This window comes from Camelina sativa, chromosome 3 (genome assembly GCF_000633955.1).
Source record: "Camelina sativa cultivar DH55 chromosome 3, Cs, whole genome shotgun sequence".
Taxonomy (NCBI): domain Eukaryota; kingdom Viridiplantae; phylum Streptophyta; class Magnoliopsida; order Brassicales; family Brassicaceae; genus Camelina; species Camelina sativa.
Genome location: NC_025687.1, coordinates 7,546,937 through 7,555,816, shown reverse-complemented (window position 1 = coordinate 7,555,816; position 8,880 = coordinate 7,546,937). Strand labels below are relative to the sequence as shown.

At 39.3% G+C, this 8,880-nt stretch overlaps 4 protein-coding genes across 4 annotated transcripts in view; 3 read left to right on the top strand and 1 right to left on the bottom strand.

The window, feature by feature from the left end:
* The window catches only part of LOC104778748 (helicase SEN1-like), a 7,932-nt gene extending 5,988 nt beyond the window's left edge, over positions 1–1,944 (top strand). Inside the window, exons 11-14 of the mRNA XM_019239770.1 lie at positions 142–190; positions 432–670; positions 760–1,802; positions 1,913–1,944. Coding sequence (XP_019095315.1) covers positions 142–190; positions 432–670; positions 760–1,802; positions 1,913–1,944 — 1,363 coding nt within the window. The remainder of the gene's footprint in view (positions 1–141; positions 191–431; positions 671–759; positions 1,803–1,912) is intronic.
* Positions 2,242–2,930, bottom strand: LOC104775782. Its single transcript, XM_010499707.2, has one exon. It carries the CDS (start codon positions 2,859–2,861, stop codon positions 2,424–2,426), a length of 438 nt encoding a protein of 145 aa, XP_010498009.1. The 5' UTR covers positions 2,862–2,930; the 3' UTR covers positions 2,242–2,423.
* On the top strand, positions 5,164–6,692 carry LOC104778747 (pyrophosphate-energized membrane proton pump 3-like). Its single transcript, XM_019239769.1, has 6 exons — positions 5,164–5,282; positions 5,471–5,674; positions 5,792–5,943; positions 6,035–6,182; positions 6,255–6,387; positions 6,568–6,692. Exons 1-6 carry the CDS (start codon positions 5,184–5,186, stop codon positions 6,690–6,692), a joined length of 861 nt encoding a protein of 286 aa, XP_019095314.1. The 5' UTR covers positions 5,164–5,183.
* LOC104778745 (pyrophosphate-energized membrane proton pump 3-like) overlaps positions 6,730–8,880 on the top strand; it is a gene marked incomplete at its 3' end in the record, with an annotated part of 3,807 nt that continues 1,656 nt past the window's right edge. The window contains exons 1-6 of the mRNA XM_010503185.2: positions 6,730–6,873; positions 6,946–7,078; positions 7,259–7,431; positions 7,559–7,679; positions 7,869–8,056; positions 8,257–8,694. Of these exons, the coding sequence (XP_010501487.2) occupies positions 6,730–6,873; positions 6,946–7,078; positions 7,259–7,431; positions 7,559–7,679; positions 7,869–8,056; positions 8,257–8,694 (1,197 nt within the window). The remainder of the gene's footprint in view (positions 6,874–6,945; positions 7,079–7,258; positions 7,432–7,558; positions 7,680–7,868; positions 8,057–8,256; positions 8,695–8,880) is intronic.

The following is an 8,880-nucleotide window of genomic DNA, read 5'->3' as shown; positions in this document are numbered from 1 at the left end:
GGAGCCCGCTACTTTGATTCCTCTACAGTTGTTGAAGTCAAGAGGAACGAAATGTATAATGGTGAGTATTGTTCACTTGCGTTACAAAAGTTTCTATTATATCTGCAGTTGTATCTAAATAACCTTGTCTCTGATTTACAGGTTGGAGACCCAAAGCAGCTTCCAGCAACCGTTCTCTCTAACGTTGCAAGTAAATTTATGTATGAGTGCAGCATGTTTGAACGTCTACAAAGGGCTGGGTATCCTATCCTTATGCTTACCCAACAGGTACGCTGATTAATTGATTTTTTGGCCTTCGTTTAGTTTGGAAGTTTTTCCTGCACGTTTTTTATTTATTTTTGTTGTGTTTATAAAATGTTTGAAAGTTCGGTTGAAATTAGAAAACTATGTCTGTCTGGAAGTTGAGCTAATAATACTTTCTCTCCTAACAGTATAGGATGCACCCAGAAATTTGTAGATTCCCGTCCATGCACTTCTACGATGGCAAGTTACTAAACGGCGTCGACATGTCAAACAAGTCAGCCCCGTTTCACGGAACTCGTCATCTTGGACCATACGTTTTCTATGATATTGTTGATGGCCAAGAGCATCGAAGTGGAGATTCTAGCTCCGTTTGCAATGAACAAGAAGCTGAAGCTGCTGTTCAGCTACTTAGATTTTTCAAGAAGAGGTCATTATTCATCTTAAGCTATCTATTCACACATGTTTAAGAAAGTTCTATGATATCATTTTACTCACTGGCTAGCTTATTACTTACAGATACCCCTCTGAATTTGTGGCTGGAAGGATTGGCATTATAACTCCTTACAAACGTCAGCTTGCCTTCTTGCGTTCGCGTTTCACTGGTGCATTTGGGGCTCAAGTAACAGCAGATATGGAACTGAATACTGTGGATGGTTTTCAAGGCAGAGAAGTTGACATATTAGTGTTATCCACTGTAAGAGCTACACATTCTGCTCCTGAAGGGATCAATCAAAGTCGAATTGGGTTTGTTGCAGATGTTAGACGCATGAATGTTGCCCTCACTAGAGCGAAACTCTCCCTTTGGGTTTTGGGTAACACACGAACCTTGCAAAGAGACCATAACTGGGCTGCTCTTGTGAAAGATGCAAATGAAAGAGGTGTCATCATACCAGTTAAGCGGCCGTACAACTCCATGTTCGGCGAAAAATTGATGGATCAAAATCATTCTGAGAATCTTCCAAAGAAATTTCCTAACCCTGAGAAGCAGCATTCACGTCGTAAGGAACAGAAAGCAGGGACATTTGATGATAGAAAAAAGAGGAAATCTGATGAAGAAGTTGTGCCTCTCTCATCAAAAGGATCAGAGAGCAAGCACAGCAAACGAAAAGCCAAAGAAGAAGCTTCTTCTCAAAGGGGAAAACTAGTAGCAAGCATGGAGAAAGTAACATCCGAAGAGACTCTGAGAGGGAGCCATGAAAAGAAAGAAAAAATGAAAGTTAGGGAAAAAAGTAGTAATCCAGAGAATACAGATGCAACTAGTTCGAAGAAAGAAAATTCAAATGAGTGGAAGAAATCTAAAAAGGCTTCATCAAACGGTAGCAAGATGGCAAATCCGACAGATGAAGTTGGACAGAAAGATAGACAGATAAACAAAGGCAATGCTTCAAATCAAGGAGGTGTTGAAGATATGATATCCAAACGAAAGCAACAGCGTGAAGCTGTTGCTGCCATTCTAAATTCGTCTCTGATTCCTTCACATAAGCCCAAACCTCCAAAGCGACCATTGTCCCCAGGTTCAACCGCTGGCAGTCATACAAGACCGCCTAAGGCAATCAAAGGTAAGATTTCATTACATATCCAACGTCTCTATGTTTCGCCCCAGAAGCTGATGTGCAATAGTAAATTACTGTCTTAATGCTAAAATTCACTTCATGCTTCTTATTTGCAGAGTCCAGCAAGAACAACAGTAAACAAAGATAACACAGGAACTGATGTAACAAAGTTTATTTCCCACAACCGTGCCTGTTGCTAAATTCCGGTTACATTGGTAAGTTTTAGACATTCCTCTGGTATCATCATAGTTTCTCTCTGAAACTAGCAGTGAGAATTTTTTGGCTAACCTGTAGTATTTGCAACTCCAGTATTTTGCTAACCTGTAGTATTGGCAAAATTTTGTCTGTGAAGTTGCCTGCTAAGAATTTTTTTTTTCCGTTTGCTGTGTACATTATCTTTTAATTGAAAGTAAAACATGCCTCGTATCAATTTTACAACTATTGGTTGTCTTTGTTATGAAGCAAAACTAATTAGGATAATTTCGTAATGAGAGTAGTAGTTCCAACAATTACAAAAATTTGAAGTCGCTGCTGATACTCAGTTTCGCTACTACAACACCGTAAGAACAAAGAAAAAAAAAACAAGAAACGAAAATCACTGGAGAAGATGAATCCCTATCTAACATTTCAAGGGGCAGATGAAGAAGGATCAGTCCCGCTCTTAACGGCGGACCAAATTTGGGCAATGCCTCTGGTGAGGTGAGGCCAGACGGCGTTAACTCCGTTAAGTGCAGCACCAGAAGCTAAACCCAGCACGAAAGTCTCAACGTATCCAGGTTTGGTCTCCAGCTTGGCGTCGACGACTGCGAGCCTTCCGTTAATGGCGTCGATTTTTCTGGCGTCGGTTACAAGCTTATCCTTACTGGATTGGTTTCTGGAAGACGAAACGACCCGGACTAGCGCGTTTTGGAGGTCTTCGATGACCTTAATCGAAGCTTCGGCTGGTTCAAGGCCTCGTTTCTGGTAGTGAGAGATTAGTTCCGTCGGAGTAGGGAATTTCTTCGATTTCTGCTTTTGTTCTGCTGTAGTTTCCTCCGCCGCGTTCGGTGTCGCCGGTTGCTTCATCTTCTTCTCCGGAGAAACGAATTCAGAAAAGGATTCTCTTATCTAAGAACTTTTTTTCTCGAGTGAAGCAGCTGCGTAATAAATAATAATAAAAAAATAATTTATTGATTCTTTTCATGTAAAAAAAAGGAAAATAAACTCTGGGTAATAATTTCATTCGTGGACCGTATGTTGGGCTTTGGCCCACGAATATTGTGAAGATAATTAAGGGTATGATTTCTTAATTGATATGACTTCTTGAGAGAGAGAGAGATGATTATTTTATATTTAAACCATACTGCATAAATTAAGTAATGAAAAAAAAGAGTGTAATATTAAATATTCTTCAAAGTCTTTTTTGGATTTTACGGTGACAGAGAGAGAGAGAGAGAGAGAGAGAGAGTGGAGAACGCTTCTTCGGCTACGACAAGCTTTCGTTTACATGGCGGTTTTCTTCTGATCACTCTCCGGAGCCGTAATCTCTCTCTCTCTCTCTCTCTCCTCTCTACTGTTTCGCCGATTTAGGTTTTTTTTTTCTTACTCACATTTAGAGGGAAGAAAATTATTGGTATCTGTGTTATAATTTGCCTACAGTTTCGCTAATTCTCTGTCGTTCCTTAACGTATTCCGTTTCCGTTTAGATCATGCAAGTGACATTTTAGATCTGATTGTTGGTGTTCATAAGTTTAGCTGAAGCTTCATTGTGTTTATTATTATTATACATAAACTGAGGACTTAGTCAAGCATTTCCTCGCGTCTCATTCGCATCCGGATCCCCGGAGGTTCCTGATCATTAAGAGGTTTTGACTGAAGGGACATTGAAATTTTTATTGGGTGAACGATAAGTATAGTTGAAGCTTACCGTTGAATTTTTTAATGTGTTTGTTGAGTATTGGGAGCAGTTTTGCATATATATATATATATATGTATGTATGTTAATTACAGTATGCTATTCGATTGCCGATTAATATATAAAGAGATATTTTTCCGGGGTTTAATTCTTGTCACTTTGGTTTCAGGAACTCTTCTTATATGCTGAAAACTATATATGGGAAGCCAATGCCGAGTGTTTGAAGAACCTGTGAGGTCAATATATAGTCAGACTTAGTGGGTTCTCTTGTTATGCAGCTTTGCTAAAATCTTTGGAGGGTAATTTGTAGCCTATCAAGATTCAGCGTCCAAGTTCTGGGGCCGAGCTGCCCCGTAGCACTGACTTTATACCTCTTCCCATTATTCGGAGGGCAAATTCATTACAAAACATGATGATGGATGAAGATATTGAGCAAGCCACTCTTATCTCTTACACTGACAAGCCAAGGACTTTTCCAGACATGCGTAGTAAAACCTACAGTCCATTGGTTAGTATATAAATACCCTTCTCTCTCGAACATGTCTTTCTTATGCTATTCATTGCATCAAAACACCGTCATTTGTATTAAAACATGTGTTAGTCTTATAACTGGTTTCATTTCTATTTCTTTTTGCATCCCAATACCTTGAGCATGTTCTTTTCCTCTTTGTAAAACTAATGACTTGTTTTGTGCAGATAATCCGGATTCTGAGAAATTTAAATGTTCGTGCCCTTTCTGTTCTTCTGCTTTTGAGCTTTGGAGGGATCTTTTACATGGGAGCACGCACTTCTCCCGTCATTGTGTTCGTCTTTGTAGTATGCATCATCAGCTTCATGTTGTCAGTATATCTGACCAAGTGGGTATTAGCAAAAGATGAAGGACCTCCAGAGATGGTTCAGGTAACATCACACAAGTTTAGGTTGTTTATTTGTGATTTTGACTCTGTTTCTTCTTTTCACTCAGTTGCATTTTTAGTTCTGTGTTATGACTTATGAGCTTATTCTTTTTCCGTCTAGATATCAGATGCTATACGTGATGGAGCTGAAGGATTTTTCAGAACACAGTATGGTACTATATCAAAGATGGCGTTCTTGCTAGCTTTCGTGATTCTTTGCATATACTTGTTCCGTAACTTAACCCCCCAGCAAGAGGCTTCTGGTCTTGGAAGGTGATGATGCACAATAATGTACACAATCATTTGTTTTATCTTTTGTGCTGTGTTATAAATAATACTCAATTGTAGAATTTTTTTGCTTCAGGACAATGTCTGCATATATTACTGTTGCTGCATTTCTTTTGGGCGCGTTATGCTCAGGCATTGCTGGATATGTTGGAATGTGGGTGTCAGTTCGTGCTAATGTGCGGGTCTCCAGTGCTGCTAGACGATCCGCAAGGGAAGCATTACAGGTTTGCTTAGTTTAGGATTTAATAGGACTTCCTATACACATGGCCAATATTAAGTGANATTCGGAGGGCAAATTCATTACAAAACATGATGATGGATGAAGATATTGAGCAAGCCACTCTTATCTCTTACACTGACAAGCCAAGGACTTTTCCAGACATGCGTAGTAAAACCTACAGTCCATTGGTTAGTATATAAATACCCTTCTCTCTCGAACATGTCTTTCTTATGCTATTCATTGCATCAAAACACCGTCATTTGTATTAAAACATGTGTTAGTCTTATAACTGGTTTCATTTCTATTTCTTTTTGCATCCCAATACCTTGAGCATGTTCTTTTCCTCTTTGTAAAACTAATGACTTGTTTTGTGCAGATAATCCGGATTCTGAGAAATTTAAATGTTCGTGCCCTTTCTGTTCTTCTGCTTTTGAGCTTTGGAGGGATCTTTTACATGGGAGCACGCACTTCTCCCGTCATTGTGTTCGTCTTTGTAGTATGCATCATCAGCTTCATGTTGTCAGTATATCTGACCAAGTGGGTATTAGCAAAAGATGAAGGACCTCCAGAGATGGTTCAGGTAACATCACACAAGTTTAGGTTGTTTATTTGTGATTTTGACTCTGTTTCTTCTTTTCACTCAGTTGCATTTTTAGTTCTGTGTTATGACTTATGAGCTTATTCTTTTTCCGTCTAGATATCAGATGCTATACGTGATGGAGCTGAAGGATTTTTCAGAACACAGTATGGTACTATATCAAAGATGGCGTTCTTGCTAGCTTTCGTGATTCTTTGCATATACTTGTTCCGTAACTTAACCCCCCAGCAAGAGGCTTCTGGTCTTGGAAGGTGATGATGCACAATAATGTACACAATCATTTGTTTTATCTTTTGTGCTGTGTTATAAATAATACTCAATTGTAGAATTTTTTTGCTTCAGGACAATGTCTGCATATATTACTGTTGCTGCATTTCTTTTGGGCGCGTTATGCTCAGGCATTGCTGGATATGTTGGAATGTGGGTGTCAGTTCGTGCTAATGTGCGGGTCTCCAGTGCTGCTAGACGATCCGCAAGGGAAGCATTACAGGTTTGCTTAGTTTAGGATTTAATAGGACTTCCTATACACATGGCCAATATTAAGTGATAAATTTTAATTCAGATAGCTGTTCGTGCTGGTGGATTCTCAGCGCTGGTTGTTGTTGGTATGGCTGTGATTGGTATTGCCATCCTGTATTCTACATTTTATGTATGGTTGGACGTGGATTCACCAGGCTCAATGAAGGTTACTGATCGTAAGTCATAGGTTCCTGCTCCCTGAAATTTCTTTTTATTTTCGGCAATTTTTATAGTAACTAGCCATATGCGTAACGTTTTCCAACCCAAAATTGCATTTGCATAGAGAATACTGGAATGCTTGCTTGTAGTAGTGTTATGTTTTAGCTTAATGATTGAAATTTCCTTTTTTCTTACAGTGCCTCTTCTTCTTGTGGGATATGGATTTGGGGCATCATTTGTTGCCTTATTTGCTCAGTTGGGTGGTGGAATATACACTANAATGTACACAATCATTTGTTTTATCTTTTGTGCTGTGTTATAAATAATACTCAATTGTAGAATTTTTTTGCTTCAGGACAATGTCTGCATATATTACTGTTGCTGCATTTCTTTTGGGCGCGTTATGCTCAGGTATTGCTGGTTATGTTGGAATGTGGGTGTCAGTTCGTGCTAATGTGCGGGTCTCCAGTGCTGCTAGACGATCCGCAAGGGAAGCATTGCAGGTTTGCTTAGTTTAGGATTTAATAGGACTTCCTATACACATGGCCAATATTAAGTGATAAATTTTAATTCAGATAGCTGTTCGTGCTGGTGGATTCTCAGCGCTGGTTGTTGTTGGTATGGCTGTGATTGGTATTGCCATCCTGTATTCTACATTTTATGTATGGTTGGACGTGGATTCACCAGGCTCAATGAAGGTTACTGATCGTAAGTCATAGGTTCCTGCTCCCTGAAATTTCTTTTTATTTTCGGCAATTTTTATAGTAACTAGCCATATGCGTAACGTTTTCCAACCCAAAATTGCATTTGCATAGAGAATACTGGAATGCTTGCTTGTAGTAGTGTTATGTTTTAGCTTAATGATTGAAATTTCCTTTTTTCTTACAGTGCCTCTTCTTCTTGTGGGATATGGATTTGGGGCATCATTTGTTGCCTTATTTGCTCAGTTGGGTGGTGGAATATACACTAAGGGAGCTGATGTTGGGGCAGATTTGGTAGGGAAAGTTGAGCAGGGTATTCCTGAGGATGATCCTCGAAATCCTGCTGTTATTGCTGATTTGGTATTAGTTCTTTTCATTTGTGGACCCTATGTTAATTATTATTTCCAGCCTAGAACCTGTGGTCATCAATCACGCCGAAAGTATTCATTTTCTTCATCATTGAATCTTAAATCGCATCTTTTTGAAGGTTGGAGACAATGTTGGGGACTGCGCTGCTCGTGGTGCTGATTTATTTGAAAGTATAGCTGCAGAAATCATTAGTGCAATGATACTTGGGGGTACAATGGCTCAGAAGTGCAAAATTGAAGGTTTGTGAGGAGTATCTGTATTATTGATAGAGTTATTTAGTAAAAACTGCATGGCCAGTTCTACTGTGGTCAAACTAGCATAAAGGGTTTAAGATCCACAACTACGAATCCTTCTGTGACTAAGGTTCACCTTTATTCCTGCTTCATGATTTTTTATTGTTTACCCAGTTTTTTTCGTTTATCATGCAGATCCATCTGGCTTTATTCTATTTCCTCTAGTTGTTCACTCTTTTGACTTGGTAATATCATCAATTGGTATTCTATCGATCAAGGGAACTCGAAATGCTAGTGTGAAATCTCCAGTAGAGGATCCAATGGTTGTGCTTCAGAAAGGATATTCGCTAACTATTATATTAGCTGTTTTGACATTTGGCGCGGTAATTTCATGTACATATGTCATTGATTTTGTTGTTCATTCCATGGCTGTTACACACTAGCTTTTTGATGTTATTTTTCATTTTTATAGATAGTTGACTTTACACACACGTGCACATAAGGGCACATCTTAGCAATTGAAGTCCTTGTTATTGTGGTAATTCTGATGAATTTCTCTGACAGTATTACCTCTGTTTTGTAGTCAACTCGTTGGCTGCTATACACTGAAAAAGCTCCGTCTGCTTGGTTGAATTTCTTTATGTGTGGCTTGGTTGGGATCATCACAGCTTATGTCTTTGTCTGGATATCCAGATATTATACGGACTATAAGTATGAGCCTGTCCGGACATTGGCTCTTGCGAGCTCCACTGGTCATGGAACCAATATAATTGCTGGGGTCAGCTTGGGTCTGGAGTCCACGGCTCTTCCTGTTTTAGTTATAAGTGTAGCTATTATTTCTGCTTTTTGGCTGGGAAATACCTCGGGGCTTATGGATGAAAATGGAAACCCCATTGGAGGTCTATTTGGAACCGCTGTAGCTACAATGGGAATGCTAAGCACTGCAGCTTATGTACTTACAATGGACATGTTTGGTCCTATAGCTGATAATGCAGGTGGAATTGTTGAGATGAGCCAGCAGGTAGATGTCACATGAGTGGTTGGAATCATTACTATTTTGTATCTTTGATTTTCAAGCTCATGGGAAAATAATAGTCTCTTACCTCTTGCAGCCAGAAAGTGTTCGTGAGATCACAGATGTTCTTGATGCTGTTGGGAACACCACAAAAGCAACAACCAAAGGGTTTGCTATTGGATCTGCTGCCCT